General features: G+C 38.0%; 1 protein-coding gene across 7 annotated transcripts in view; it reads right to left on the reverse strand.

Moving 5' to 3' along the window:
* Window positions 1–16,947, reverse strand: part of DPYD (dihydropyrimidine dehydrogenase) — a 355,784-nt gene that overhangs the window by 122,304 nt on the left and 216,533 nt on the right. For all 7 annotated transcript variants that reach the window (XM_083846247.1, XM_083846246.1, XM_083846248.1 and 4 more), the window contains one exon: window positions 10,553–10,717. In XM_083846247.1, the coding sequence (XP_083702373.1) occupies window positions 10,553–10,717 (165 nt within the window). The remainder of the gene's footprint in view (window positions 1–10,552; window positions 10,718–16,947) is intronic.

Consider the following 16,947-nt stretch of genomic DNA (forward strand, 5'->3'; position numbering starts at 1 on the left):
ACTGTGCATTTTAAAAGATCAAATTTTGTAATTTACCCAATTGCCTATGACAAACACAAAATGGAAATTGGGAGAAGTACTTGGGGGAGGGGAGTAATTGTTTTACACATGTAATAAGGCTAGCAGAATTTTGTCATTTTTACAAAGGTAAGATTTAAATTTTGATGGATCCTTGACTGCTAACAATTTTAAACTGAAAAATTCTGCCATTTGGGGGTTTATTTTTTAACATTGCCAGAAGGTCATTTTCTCCTCATCCAATGGCAACTTCTACATCCTAATATTAAAACAGTAACTACCCAGAAAAGGGCATTTCCTAGGGAGTAATGACTGGCTGGGAGGAGTTGATGGCCCGAGGCACTGCCGAGGGCCATTAACCCTGGCCGGTTATTAATCGCCAGGAAATGCCCTGCACCAAGGTTGTTATTGCTATTTTAAGCACAGATTTGGGGGCGTGGGGAAATGGACATCTTAGTGTACAGATTTTTTTAACGCATGATGCAATTTCCTTTGTTGCAGTTTATGGAGGACATTTCTAGAAAGAATGACTGTTCTGCCCAATACCCAGCTGGATTTCACAGATCATTTTGCAGCACAACATTGTGCTCACAGTAGCTTACAAACCCCTAAAAACAGTTGAGGGTTTTAAGGGTCTTTCTGTTCTCTCTAAATAATAGTCTATGTAGAAAAATGAAAGAAAATATGAACCTTAATAAGATGAATAAAAATATACAACTCTTCCTGTCACTGTCAGCAGAATTACATTCTAGAAATATCTTTTTAATCACACCGTCTTTATGTGTAGTGCATTTCCTTCATTGAGACTCCTGCTTAATGACCACTCACATTTCTCATCTAAAAGGAATTTTTAGCAATGGCAACAGCTAAAAACAGCCTGAACCAGTTTCAGCTGATGCTAACCATTAAGAAGTTTGTCTTTTCCAATAATCAAGCAGATTGGGTCATTTTCTAGGAGATGGCTGGTGAAGTATTTCAGAAACTGCTTTAATTTTCTTCTAGTTCTTACCCTAAGGCTAAAGTTTTAAAGATGTGCTCATAGTCCTCACGAAATTGTGAAAATTGTTCTTTTCTTGCAGGGATCAATAACTCACTCTCCAAATCAAAGTGATATTCTTAGCGTATGTACAAATAGTCCTCTGCCATACTGCACTACTTACTATTTGTCAAACCTTAGCTGTGAAAGTAAAACAAACAAAATAAGGCACGGCTTTATAACACACGGAGTAAGGAAGCACAGTTCTGCACTAGAGCAATTTGACAGGTTTCTCAACAAAGCGGTCCTTTCCAAGTGCACAACACAAAAGAACTTCTCACATTTCTCCTCAAGGTCCTCATTTGTCACCACAAACATGTACATTTGAATCATAGATTGATTGTCAGTATCTCACTGAATTTACCATGAGGTTATATTTTCAGTTACAAATTTCAGTTTCCTGAAGAAAACGTGTGCTTTCTTGAAATAAAATTCACTCAAACTGATGGTGGGAACACGTCTTTCCACTTTGCCAGATTAATAACCATATTCTTAAAAAATTAATAACAATAATAAAAACTGAATACTGTGGCAGCTGGGGCCAACTGGTCTGACACATACCGCGTGATCAGAACCCCAGAATGCATGAACAGACATTGTCTCCATGTAAAACTTCAGCAGGCTTTCTTGTGTTTCTTTATGTGGGATTGTCTGTAGTGACCCTCTGGAAATGCAGCACTTCAATTCTTAGCAACTTGAAGACAGCACTTGAATTACATAACCCTGAGTACATCATTTCAAACTAGTACTAATTGCATTTTCATCTCAGCTTGAGTTTACATAATGTAGTTACATCAGGTTGTCAAATGCCATACAGGCCCAATCATCCCAAGGTTGAGGCAGGACTGGGAGGTCAGAGCAGGCTTCTAACCCTGGGTACAAATCTAACAGCTCTGCTTTGCGTGTCGACAGTGTGCAACTGTAGGAATGGGTTTCACAGCTCAGCATCCCTTCTCTGATGCAGACCAGCAGCAGCTCTCTAGGGCAAGTTTTAAGTAATATTTCCAAAGAAAACTCTCCCAGCTTTTAAGAAATCTGTGGCACAGGAATTCCCTGAGCCAGAGGTGATGTCCTCCATAGGCTCCTCCAAATAGTTTTTCCAGTAGGTTCTTTCTCAGCCTATGCGTGCCTCTGGCACCAGCAGTGTGTTCTGTAAGAACACATCCCACAGCCACAGTGGCATGTGGAGAGGTGTCCCCTGCCACTGACTTCCACCTGCCTCCCCTTCTGATGCCAATCCAGCTGCACCCTTGCAGAGACAGGGCAATCTGAACTGCAGACTATTCAAAATGTATAAATAAAATGAACCAATACTGTGGCATAATGATGGTTTTTGCTTGGCTGTCTTCCTTTCCTATAAATTCTATGTTTGATATGCTTTATTTCAATGTTATTGAGCATTAAGCTGAGATTTTCATAGTGCTCTCTACTGCAACCCTAGCATAGCTAGCTTTGAATCAATCACTGTATATATACATTTAATACTGTTTTTTCCCACGTGCATCACTACATTTATCTTCATTTAATTTTATCTGGCAGTTCATTGGCCAGTCACTCGGTAGTGTAAGATCCTTTGCAATCCTTTGCAGTTCACATCTCATCTTTATCTCCCTATAATACTTACTATTACCAGAAAAGTTCACATTTCTGAGATTCTCGCGCTTTTCCAGATAGTTAATAAACATTTTAAACAGCACAGAACACAGTACAGATCCCTAGTGAATTTTACTGGAGCTCTCTGTCCACTGTGAAAATTGAGTATTTATTTCTTAACATGGTTTCCTGTCTTTAACTAGTTATTTATCAATGTGGATTTCTTTTGGCAACTTACTTTCTTTCAAATACTTCAGTGAGGGACCCTATCAAATGCTTTTGGAAACCTAAGCTGACTTCATCAGCCGAGTCTCTTTTGATGCGCTCAAAGAACTTCTTTTTAAGGCATGGCTTACTACAAAAGTGGTTCTTAGTATTCTCTCTCACCAACTCCCTTTTATTATCGTCATTTTCTTTTTTACTAATTCTATTTCTTACAGGAGCATTTACCAGTTTGTATGCAAGGTCTGCAGACCCCCTGATCTCTCCTAAAAAGAGGTGCTATGCTGACCACCTACCAGTTCTCCGCTACTTTTCAAGCCTCAAGCACAGTTACTCTAGCCAACAGTATTATCAAACTCAGAAATAAATGGTGATAATAGATGTACATTTTCCTATATTTTCTCCTTTCTTCACTAAACATCAAGAACTTAAAATCTACAGTGCCTCATTCTGTAGTTCATCCTCATCTCTGTTAATATTTAAGTCATATGAGGTTTGAGCGTTTGTTATGACTTGAGAAAGAGCCTTTCTCAGAAAGCTTCCTTCTTTATAAGAAAATGTAGTCTCAAAAGCCCAATATATCAGCATTTCTGTTGCTAGCTTCTGTTTTTGCTCACTTACTTTTGCAAATAGAAACTGCTGTGCCTACAGAAATGGATGGGTACCACTGGTGTAAACCCACTGAGTAAATCAGAGTTCTTGATGAATTCCTCCTCAGACTGCACAGAGGAAAATGCATCCTGCTAGCTCACAAAGAGCTGAAAAAGCATCAGGAGCAATGAGAACACCCTCAGGATGCAGGTGAGTGAAAGCAGAGGTGTATTTTTCAGTGTGTCTGCTCTTCTTTATGGCAGCACTTTTCCACCCCTTTTCCAGGCAGCATCGTCCTGTACTGTTTTTCATCCTCCCTTTTCCTTGTTTTGAAGGATGAAGAGAAAAAGGGAAAGCAGTCATATGTTCCATGCTCTGAGGCCTCTTCTCTTCTATCCACCGCAGTAGTCACTGGACATTGAGAAGTCTTGGCCATTCTTGCACTCCATATTATCTAGGGCCAAGTGGTTTAGCTCCTGGGCAAGGTAACTAGTAGGAGTGCTTTACTGCAGCCTTGTCCTCCCTCTTCGGCTAGGATTTCCTCTGATGTTAAGGGACTCGGCCTGCTGCCAGTTTTCTGTAGTGAAAGGGATCTTTTCCATATGGTGAATTTAACAACTGCTGTGTGGGCTTTTTCACCTCCTACCAAGCATCCATGAAGGCTGGGTTTGGGAAGTTTAAGCTGCAGCAATAACAACTTCTAGAGTTTTTAAATGTAATTTGTGGATCTGAAATTGAGAACAGGGAACCCAGGTAGCTGCTCTGCACTGCTGGGCACTTCCATGATAGGCAGTGGGCATGCTTCTGGGCAGCATGGCTTGTGGCTCCCTTACTCTGTCCTTTCTAGTTGATGTGGATGCACACATCAGTAGGTATCTGGAATATAAAACATGCTTTCCCTGTACGGAAAGCCAAATCTATCTATACTAGCCCAAGAAATACCAGGTATATATGGGGAACAGCTGACTAACAATATGATCTTCATTTCTTCTGAACAGGACTTGCAAATACAAAGATGAAGGTTCTGCCTTTCACCTTTTCTAATTACACATATTATAAATGCTATTACAAATTCCAAAAACAAATGGTAAAATGAGCTATTACCTTATATAACCTGGCTACTAGCTCAAAATGTAAATACAGTGTACACTACACAACATCCCACAGACCTCTGAACACCCATCAGAATTAAAAGCTATAATAATGCCTGCAAAAATATACAAAATATTCCTAATATACCTAGTAAGAAAGGCAAGCTTGGCTTTTTTTTTTACAGTAGAGCTGTGATTTCTGTGACTCCTCTACATCTAAAAAAGTTTTGTGTTTTTTTGTGTCTCAGAGGAAACCTACAGCAAAGATATATATATATTTTTTTCCAGATGTTATTCAATTCCTCCCAGTCACCAGATTACAAGGTCTACTGTTAGTGCAGACAGAGAGAGAAAAGGTTTATATAAGCACAAAAATGTTGTTCACAGTCTGTGGATTAAATCTACTATTAAAAGCAGAGTTGGTTCTATATGTAAAGCTTGATATGTAGGATCCCGCTTCAGGGATCACTTCGGCAAATCAATCAAACCTCTCCATGTAAAGCATCCAAATAACCACTATTGCTGTATGAAATATATTTCCATTCAACTTATAACTTCAGAAATATTTTTGTACACAGCTTTTTTCTGCCCTAAAGGTTATTTACAGGAACAAGGCATTCATGTATGCCTGTTCAACTATATTTTCCTTGCTCTGTAACACCTCTTTTCTCTTCTTCGTGCAGAGTATAACTAAAAAAAAAAAAAAAAGGAAAAAAAAGATAAAAAAAGAAAAACAAAGAAAAAGCACTAGCTACTCTATTTCACATCTGTATGGATAAAAACAAAATATAATAAAATACTACTAATTACTCCAGGAGATTTTTTTTTTTTTGAGAATGCTACAAAGAAGCTGGTTATCAGCCTGGAATTTAGTGATCTGCTGTTCTCGCTAACACTCTAACATGGCTATTCCTGACAGGTGTTCCTGGGACATTCTGAACAAAATTGTTGAGCAAAAATATATCTTCAACAGTTTCAGCCTTGAGAAGCTCCTCTCTACTGACTAACTGTCAGAAGGACTGTCAGCAACATTCTGCACGCAGCAGAACAAACAATAGGAAGACAAGATTTTTAAGCTTAGCTTTGGGGTCCTACTTAATGTTTCTAGCAAAAGAGGTTTCTCAATTCAACACGTCACAATACTGATATCTGAATTACAGAATTGGTGTCACAGCTGACAATCTGGTATCCTACCTAAGTTCCTTAGAATCATACAGCAGCCTGGACTCATTTGTGTTCACTAAGGAGGCCAAAAAGTTACTTTCAGGACTTCAGTATACAAATACAGCAATACTGGAAAATACTCAGTTTGGTATCTTCCAAGATGCCGGTTCGTCTTATAACAAATCTCTCCGACATTTGCTGGACTGCTGTCAGCCCTGTAGTGAATGACATTTCACATGCAATCTATTTTTCTTTAAGTGTAATTTCAAAGGCCTTTATATGTAGTGCTACGACCTCCCCTGCACGTGCTCAGACCCAAACCAATTTAAATATTTAGATTTTGAATGAATTTGCCTACGTTTTGGTACCAATTACACTTTTGGAAAGGCAGCGAAAGACTACCTGGCAATTGTGCCCATCCCCACATCACAGAACCCTCAGTTCACATTATTCAGCAGAGAATTGTTTTGCCACTTTCAGACATTGCTCCCCTCAAGCGTATTCTCCCCAGTGCAGATGCTGCAGAGGTTCCAGGGTAACAGGAAGCCTTAAAATCTTTGACTAGCTACTAGGTAGTGTAAATACAGACCTGCTTATGGGAGTGGAATAGGCATCTGTGTAAGTAGCTGATTTACCAACTCAAATGAGCAGGTTTAGCTACGATAAGCATAAGGTTTGGATGAGGACCAGCAGCAGTTTGTAGAGCTTTTCTGAAGAACAAAGTGTTACCGGCACTATGCCCCATTCCCCTGAAATCACCAAAAATGACTCTCGTAACGTTCAGCTCCGCTGTGCACACAGCTCCTGGTTTTACTGGCACACAAAGATATATTGCCATTAGCGGTGTTCACAGTTCCCAGCACAGATAACAGCTACACTGTAGCTAATGTCAAATACATGAACACAAAATTTCAGCAGTATGTTCTCTTGCAAGGTTTTATAGTTTTCTTTTCGATTTTCTCAGCCACTTTCTACTGATCATTTTAACTTGTAGACTTTTGCTAAAGTAAAAGTGAATTTTTCTTTTCTTCAGTTTTTATTCCTGATTATATCATGGGGGTGAAATCTACTTGGCTAAGCTAATATTTCCTAAGTAACTAGTTTCTTGAATACATGGTAAAATACCAATTTTTCAGCCAAATTTTGGCTGGAAAGTACATCAATTCACCATGTAGTCAGGTACCTCATTAGTAAACAGAATATGAAAGTACGACTACAGTGGCATTAGTATCAGTTCTTTTGCTCCACTATCTAAAGCACTTCAAATATTTCATGTTCAAGCAGACCAATGCCCATCAACCATCCATGCAATGTCTGTTTTGGAAACAAACAAAAAAACCTACCCTTTCTAGCCCCCTCCCAAATTCTACTGCTGAGCAAAATATCCCTCTGGCAACTGTGTTAGCTGTCCCTGCTGTGTCCCTCCCCAGCATCATGGCCACCCTCAGCCTACTTGCTGTTGGGGGCAAGAGGGTGAAACAGAGAAGGCCCTGATGCTGTGCAAGCACTGCTCAGCACAGGCTGAAACACCAGTGCATTACCAACACTGCTTTGGTCACAAATCCACAGCACAACACCATATGTGCTGCTATGAAGTTATTGATTTTTTTCTTGAGTTTTAGATTAATACAGCACATAACAAATAACCTGTTACTTTACTGAGTGGGGATGCAAAATTTGCAAAGAAGGAGTCAGCTTTATACTAATTCAGGAAGGATATTTTCATATTACATTTAGGACCATGAAATTAATAAAATAATTGTTCCATTTTTTCTCACTGTTAAGTTCTCAGTCTCTAGCATTAAAGAACAAACCCAATACATTTTATGCTGATTAATAATTGCATAGAATGATAAATCCTATGGTATCAGATACTGTATGTGGTTATAAGAGAGAAAAATAGAAATACTTAATTGACGTATTAAGAAATACTTAGTTAACCATGTAAGGAAGATGTTTGGAAATAACAAAGACAGACCAATATACAACAATATCAACCCATATAACAACAATATCTGGGAAAGTAAAAAGGAGATGAAAAATAGAAGCAGACCAATTTCTTTCTCACTTTCACAGCTCTCTCTGACTGAAAGAATGTTTTCTGGCCATACAGGACAGCAGTGGACACTCTTTTTCACACTGCCTCATTTGAAAATTTAACAGTAAACAATGCTGAATAAAACCGTATGTTTACAATGGTCTCAACCACATTGCTAATGTAATACCTTACTGAGATAAATGAAGTACTAGAAGGAAAACAATCCTGTTTTCAACTGCAAATCATGAACAGAGAAGCACCTAACTTATACAAACAAACAAAAAATCTTGGGCCTGTACTGTGAACACCACCTAATTCCTTATTGATTGTTTTTGTACTGAGAAAACAATAGTAGCGATATTAAATTCACTTTAAAAAATAAATAAAAAAAAAAAGAAGCCAAGTTGAAATCGCGAAGATTTTGATTGTACTTCACAAACAAGCCTACAAAATACAGTTCATTTCTCCTTCTGCTTTCTCCTCTACTTGGACCCTTAAAATTCTTTAATTGACCACCCAGTGGTATCAATGCAAGTTTCTATCGGTGGCAGCTTTTTGCCCAGGTCCACTTGAACTGGATTCAGGGCCAGAGAAAGGAAGCCTGGGAGAAGCTCCAGACAGAGGTGACTCTAAGCTGCAGGCAAGAATCAGGCCACCCACTAGCAGGGAGCACACAGCGCATCTGCACAAGGGAGATGCTCGTTTCTGATTTATAGAGGCAAGGAGTCACAGGTATGTCACATTATCCACTGAGCTGTCCTGGTGGTTCTCTCTTGCAAAACCCCTTGCAAAATTTACTTTAAATACTAGGCTTTATTAGGGGAATTTAGCATCTCCTTTTGTATTATGGTTTGTTTCTTCCTAATAGCATGTGATATGACACTGCTGTAGCACTGTCCTGTAGTGAGGTAGGTATTTAAATTTATAAAAGAAATTGGACATTAAAATGCTTGTATTACAGCAAAAGTCATTATGTATCAATTATGATTTGTTTTTAATATTTACTGTAGCAAGTTAAATTTCTTTGCTGTAGTCACTTATGTCCTCGCCTCAGCTTTGCTTTTTTCTAAGCAGATGTCATTTTTCGCTTGTTAATTCAGCTCACCCAGACAGTTCTCTGAAACTGCTTTTAGTTTTAATAACCCCCTCCTGCCCCCCAACCACATCAATTGTAAAATTCTTTCCAGAGGTGTGAACAGGATTTGGAGAAAAAACATAAATACATTCTGCAAGCTCTAATTATACAGAGTATTTCAAAATAAGCACCGAGAGACTTCTACTAAGTGAACAAAACTATGTTTTCAGTTAGCAACAAATTTACTATTATAATAATGACAGTTCTTATTCAAGTTCACAGGCACATATTAAAAATCTCCATTTTTATGGAAGGGAAGGTACAGTGCCTGGTGCTGCTTCCCCTGTGCCCACGCAGCATTACCAACTCCTAAGACACCACAGCAGCAGCCACAGCCAATGTGAGGAGCTGAATTCACATTCTCAAAGTAATAACTCACATAGGAAGGAATGATCAGAAGATATTCACCCTGGGAACTACAGAAGAGTGGGACTTCTTCATCCCCCATGAGGAGCTAGGTCTCAGAAAATTCACATTTTCCTTTTGAAATTGTCACTAGGTCTTTCCCTCACAGCAGAGAACAGTTTAGACTCGAGCACAAAATACGAAAGAGATTTTTGGTGAAGATTGCAATAGATCATTCCCAGAGCAGAAATGGCAACAGTCTGCCTGTCTGCAATATCCAGGACTTTGGTAAAGGATGTTAAAATCAGAGAATTAAAACATTATCTTTAGGTTCACACTTGCATTATTATGAAGCCCAGACACAGTAAATAAAGTGACATGAACCTCAGCAATGAAATACACAGTCCATGTATAGTGAAGTAGGACATTAAACATGCAGCATTTATATTTTGCTATCAAAATGTGTTCAAGCGCTTTTATAGTTCCAGATGTGTACACTGAAACTCCAGGAACAAGAAAAAATATCTGACTGTCTTCATGCCATAATACATTCAGGAACGTTCACTTATTTTGTTCATAGCTGAACTATGGAGGTAATAACTTCAAGACAGAAGATACCTAGGCTCTGGGATTTTGAGCTCTTTCTGTTCAAAATGATGATTGAAGTGAATTTTACTTTCCACCTTGTTGTTCTTATTCACTAGAACAGGATCTGAAAACCACTTATGCCAGCTAGCTGGCGTCATTGCTCACAACTTTCATTATTACCTTCTAGACAGATATTCCCCATAGCCAAGAAGGCTCTAACAAAACTCTCTCATTGTAGCAAAGTTAACTTTAAGTCAGTGTTCTTCTTTTCTAGTAAAGCAGCCAATTACTTATGAGAATATCAGAAGTATCTTTCACATTTGGATTAAGAATGAAAAGAACAAAAATTCCTTTTATAATCAAATTCAATTAACAATGAAAATGAATACTATAGGTTTCATCTTTAAATATAATCTTGTATGCAAACTTATTCACAGAAGCACTGATAAGCATCCACACTAGAATCAACTCTTCCCTTAATATTATCTATTTGAATGTAAACATCAGCCTAACTAAAAATGATTGTTCTCTATTTGTGTAACAGTCATTTCACAGTATTTGGTGTCATAAAAATGATTTGGATGAGCTTTTCTGTTTTTCAATACCATACTCATGTCAGTAAGGAAACTGGCTTTCTATTTAACAAACATTAAACAGATGAGCTTTTACAGACCTATAAGCTGGAGATTTTAAATAAGTATACTGCATCTTTATGATTGAGTGGTACTTACTTGGTTTGGAAAGTCAGCCTTCAATTCAGCAATACTTCTACACCAATATGCTGCTGTTTTCTCGCTGATCAGTTCAATGTTTAGAAAAGAGCCTTGGCCTGGGCCGTACAAGGGACCCGAAGTAATTCCACGCACAATCCTTGGAGAAACATTGGTCACAATATCCTGCAAAACAGCGAGACCTGTCAGAATGGTTTTGCAAAGTGAGGATGTGTATCAATGAGGTCTATGACATAATATAAACTTACCTGAATCTGATGTTTTAAAAATTCTGTTAGCTGCACTGGAGCAGAAAAATGTTTGCTCTGTGTGTGAAATGGTATGATAAATTATTTCAACTATCAAGAACATGACAATACATGACATCTATAAACTGCCATGCACAATATCATTCAGATAATGTTTTTGTGTTGGGTAGATGGCAAACAAAACTTTGTACAAATATCTATGCAGGCCTCAGTCATATAACAGCATGCATGGGAACCATCATCCCCCAGAGAAGGTAAAAGGTGGTGTCCTGCATTAATAAGTGAAGTGCAAAGGGGTGCTGCCCTCCAGACTCTCTGATGAGAATACAGAATCACAGGTCGAGTCTCTAGCAAACATATAGCAGCATGTCAGACTTCACATATGAAATGATATGATTAAAAGAGATCAAAGTCAAAAAATAAGAACAAAAATAGTTCAAATTAAGATCAGTACTGCAAACCACAACGTTTCTGAAGGTCAGCATGAGGTTAGCAAACAATTTTGAAATAGACAGTAAACACATCAAATGTTGACTTCTTTAGTAGTCTTAATTAAGCTACAATGTCACCATATCTATATTTACAAAGAACTGTAAATTCCGACATTATTTAAAACTAAAGAAACATAGATGGTAAAATGTTCTTTTTGCCAATTTCCAATTAGAAATAATTTTAAGTAAAGGTCATTTATTTACAAATCTATCAGAATTATCTGTTTAAGTACCCCTCCTCACCATCTTGTCATTTTTAGTGAGATAACATGAACCTCCATTAGTATATAGCAATTAAGGTCAATTTACATATTTTAATTAAGAACCATCCCATATAAAACAATTAGGGTAATAGGCATACTAACTGGATTTCATAACATTTGGACGTTTTTCCAACTAGATAGACAGGAAACCTTAATTAGCATTAATTAGCACTGATCTGCATATGTTTGATAAGGCATACCCTTGCCACAAAAGATTATTTATTCTTGAATCTGCCAAATGTTACAGTTACAGAGGACTGTACAAAAGGGACTTTTCTTCACACTGTATGTAAATTTGGGATAATCTTCATTTGTTTATAAAGTTGAATTACTTATTATACAGTAAATATTCACTAATATTTTATAGTGATAGATAATTATACGTCCATTCACATATGTAGAAATGATACAAAGTAATCTCCCCAGTTCATCTATTTTCAGACCTAATAGTAAATCTGGAACACTGACATCACAACAATCCTCAGTTTTCCTATAATAGTATTTTGCCTTCAACACAAAAGCTTCACCTCCCTCTCAACAGTTAAGTTGTATTTTCAGAAAAAAAAATAATTTTGAACATTTTCTGAATTGATGCAAACCCAAAGCAAACAGCAAAGTACGCTCCCCTCATTCCAAAACAGATTACAAAAATTGCAGTTTATGCAGAAGAACCATTTACATCAGTTTGCTCTGCATTATCTTCTTGAGCACTACCTACTCCACCTAACTGCCTCAGTAGAGCTTGACTCCATCACAGAAAGGTATTCATACACATGGGCCAGTGCTATCAGATCATCTAGGCTGAGAAAACATGTAAAGTCAATGACTTCAATGCTGGCAAATGACCTTACTCCTGCTAGCAAAGAGTGCATATGGTCATTTGCCAACAGGTACGAGTTACTCTGACCATGCTTTAGGCCACCATGAGCTTCCTTTTGCCATGCCCCGCTCAGTCAGAAGACGTAGCTAAGGAAGCACGGCACTAAGTCCGAGCTAGCAGCTTCCTGTTGGTTCGGTGCAGGTGGGATGATTCCCACTTTACAACTGGCTCGTGGATTTGCATATGCCAGACAATGCTTGGAGCCACCTATGGTACTGTTTGTTATCCTACTATGTGCATGTTCTGTTTTCTTCCAGTCTCTCTCTCAGTTTACTAAAGCTAAGAATTCAAAGACTGACATATTACAGCCTTGAAAAAAACTCTTGTGGGACACTGACAAAGCCTCAGCCTGCTTCCCTATGAAAACACTCTGAAGTTTCTGCACCTGTCTTGGGTCTCCAGGCAATCGCTTCTCTCTCTTAAGAACAGAGACCTCTGCTTAGACCCTATGACTGTTGTCGAATCCCCATGGCTTCAACACACTTTTTCCCAGAGCTCATGCATTGCAGTTTTTTGTGGGATGATTTATCTCTGCAGGATCCCACAAAGTTGAATCAGATAATGCACGGACTTTGCAAACTGTCTCAAAAGCAGCTACTTTTCACTTTAATGACCACAAGAGATGCACAGAGCCACATGAAACAGTAAACACGCATACATCTATTTGCCTACATTCTTTACTCTTGAATTTTCTCCGAGATTTTGTGAGATCCTCTTTGGTGCTCAGGGACCTTTCCCTGCTGTCCCCTGCCAGCACACAGCTGCTCCTTCAATCAGCAGCTTCCACTGCCTCCCTACTGCCTCTGTCTCACAGGACCCCTCTGCTGCGTCCGTGCACCACTTTGTTATCTTTCCTGACCAAGCTGCTTCTGCTTCCAAAAATCCTTCCTGGCTTTGAAATCCAAACATTACCACCTGGCTCCTTTGTCTTGGATCCTCCCGAGAGGAATAGGCTGTCCTTATTTAAGATCCCATTACTCATTTGCCTCTACTAGCTCAGAGTGAGCTAGATGGAGAGAGTTTGTAATGACTGACACACTGGCACCTCTCCTGTCTCTTGTTAGCACATGACAGCCCCAGACACATGAAGACTCACAGTTCATGGAAACAAAATGGAATTTATAACTTATGTGATGATTCAAGGAATCTGTCTATGTACATACAGAATAAAATCATACAAGTGACAGAAAGGAAAATGTCTGAGACAAGTGTGAAATACCCATACAAAACTTGCCTTACCACCATCTTCCTCTTCAGTCTCCTGCCACAGCTAAGAAATCTAAGCAGGGAGAGAGTTAGGCAAGGGATCTCTTGGCTGGGCTTAGCCAACTTCATTTCCTTCAGTCTTTGAAGTGAATTTTAATTGATATCACAGGTTATTTTGCTAAGATAGGAAGTCCTGCTGGTTGATCACTTGTTACTGGTTATCTCCAAAACAGGAGGTAAAGGCCAGAGCAGCCGAAATAGCCTCAGTGCTCCAACACACCAGGGTTGTGACAGAGTGTCTTCTGGTGTTCTGTTTGAATAGCAATTTTCCCTGTTTGTAGGAATGATGTGGCCAAATGCTGGTGCTCTTCATTCCTTTTCTTTACTGAAACTTCAGGAAAAAGCAGAAAATTTGCCCACACAACCCTTTTACTGTTGATATGTGCATAAAAGCTACCATGGAACTGATGCAAGAAGCTTGAGAGGGAACACTTCAGTGTATGAACATAAAAACATTTTTGACTTTAAAAAAGGTTGACTGCATCAAAGAAATGACCCAACTGATTAATTGGTCTGGTCCCTGGATACAGGTAACAGTTCATGTCTGCATATAGGAATAGGAGTATGTCTCCAAACTCCAAAACTAAACAAGTAGCTCTTACCCGAGACAGAAGCAATAAACCATCCATGGGGAAAATAGCACAAAGCTTTCACATACCATGAAGACCAAGGATAGAAGACTCTTAATAAAAAGCAACCAAGGGAGAACAATTCTTTTACTGACCACACTAAAAGACAAAGCTACAGGGAAAAAAAAAAAAGGACTAAAAAAAAATTATTGGCAAAGGTGAACAGAACAGTCCATGGAAAATTAATTTGTTTCCTGGGGAAATTTTGCAAATTAATGTAGATTTCAGGATCAAGGAAACTGTATTCAGCATTAGATTCCAGCAAAACAATCTAGTTTGGGGGAGTTAATGCAAGCCAAGAGAAACAGTAACAGCAAATGGAATCAAGGGCCAACTGTGACTCATGAATATTTCAATTACTGAATTACTTCTTTTGCCTCAAAAGCTGATTCCTCTTCCCAGGAGGGCACACCAAAAAATGTATCAATCCCTGAAATATTTCTAGCTCAGGATGTCTCCTAAGAAAGTTGTGTTACACAGATAAAATGCCACTATTTGCTGCTTTCAGAGTCCCCTTTTCTGCTTATGAACAAGTCTAGTATTCTCATGACTTGAAACTGTGTAAATTTTCATTACACAAGTATTTTTATTCCTGTTGATTAATTAAAACACTATTAAAGACCAAAGGCATTGATCAAGCCCCACTTGCTCTAATAATCCTTGAACTCTACAGTCAGATCTTCAAATTCCAAAACTAGTTAAATCTAATGGGCTGGGAGTTTTGAAACAACATCTTAAAGATAAACTCTAAACACAAAGACATTTTCTATAAGTTAAATTTAAATGAAGATGCAATTCAGGATATCAGCCCATGTTTTAATATTCACTCTAAAACTTGTCTTACTTCACACTGTCCACATTTTCAGTTAATGATTGCTACAGATTTCTGTATTGTCAAGACACAACCATGCTGAGAGAGAGAGACCTATATGTTTGGGCAGCAGGGACATTCTGAGTTTTAAGGGGCCCAAAGGGATGTCAGGCACAGTGTTAGGTCATGCGATAAGCACATTCATTGTGTGTTTCAGCTAAAGTGATCAGTTGAGAAATAATTCATATTGTGAATATTAACATTGGCATCTGTAGGCGTGGAAGTTAATGACCCATACAAATGAATCAATCTATTCACCCCTCTCTCAGAGTTATTGTTTTAGGAGAACCAAGAAGACAGCTCTTCATTAGCAGGGTTCACATTTTTATTTCACAATCATCTCTCCTAGAAACTAAAAATAGAAAAAGTTTGGAGAAAAATGTGTGGAGATGTCAGTTGCAATGGAATATAATATAAAAAGTCTCCCAAAAGGTATACCATGGCCTCATGCCAATTCAATTAATGTAGTTATATTAGGCAAATATAAGAAGAACCAAAAGTATAATTCAATATTATTTTTCATATCAAAGTTCTAATATGTTGCTATTAATTTGCAGATCTTGAAGCAGTCTTTCTCACCTATTTTTCCCCAAAATATCATAGCTATTATTTCAAATGTTTATTAAAATACCATTAAAGTTGCTTAAGAGAGCACATAGACACATATATTTGGGACATGGAATGAAAACTAACTAATGATACTTTTAATATATTAACCTGTTATACAAGCACTCAGCCCTGAAGTACACATTCGGCAATGCAAATATCCACAGCACAATCAAGGTTTTGAATAAGATTTTTTATAAATACATTTAATAACACTATACCAAGTGCTAATGTGTTTTCTTCATTCTGGGAGGCTTTTGAGACACAGAAGAGCTTGCCTCATGCTGTTGGCCCCCAAAGTCAATGAAAGTCACTGAATAGTTTGAATTAAGCTTTTTTAACTTTAACTTATTAAGGCAGATAGGATTTAGTGACCTTTGTCAGTTTCTTTTCATTAATATGAGAAAAAGATTTAATAGAGTGAGCAGATTACTACTTTTTACAAAGTTAATTTATTTGACCTTTCTTTATTCCAGGGAGTGAGGGCATTATACTTGCCAAGTGGAGTTATCTGTACAGTCCTGGGGTTACTACTCACTAAATGTCAGTATCAACACTGATGTAGCCACAGTGGCCTCATTGTGAAGAAGAGATCTAAATAAACACCTTGTTAAGGCAATTTTAGTCAAGTATCTCAATACAGCATATTTAACGTTAGCAGACAGTAAACTGCAACATGAAAAAAAGCCCAAATGTAAATTTCTACTTTACTATATTCAGTACACCATCTTCATTACCTAAACAACAAAACAGTAGCTGAAAATGCAGGTATTTAAGCAAATTCTGCTGTACCTTTTTTCTCCAGGTTATCAAAGATCTATTGAAAAAGCTATAAAGATTTCAAAACTCAGTAGACATTAAATATTTTTAAAGCTCATTTTCTAAATGCTTTTATCAACCTCTCAACATCGTTTCAGTTTTCCCTAATTACAGTAGAACTCGATGTACAAATTCACCTATGTAAAAATACGGAGGAGAAGGAGATAGTGCCCTTTTCTGCCTAATATCGCAGCAGCTAAAGCATTCTGGAAATCTGGCTCACTGCTGTTTGCACACCCTCACACATACAAATGGCATCACAGACTTATGTCCTCATAATTCCCTGCCAACTCTCACTCAAGGTCTTGTGATGATTTGCCTC

This window comes from Anser anser (assembly GCF_964211835.1).
Source record: "Anser anser genome assembly, chromosome: 8".
Lineage (NCBI taxonomy): Eukaryota > Metazoa > Chordata > Aves > Anseriformes > Anatidae > Anser > Anser anser.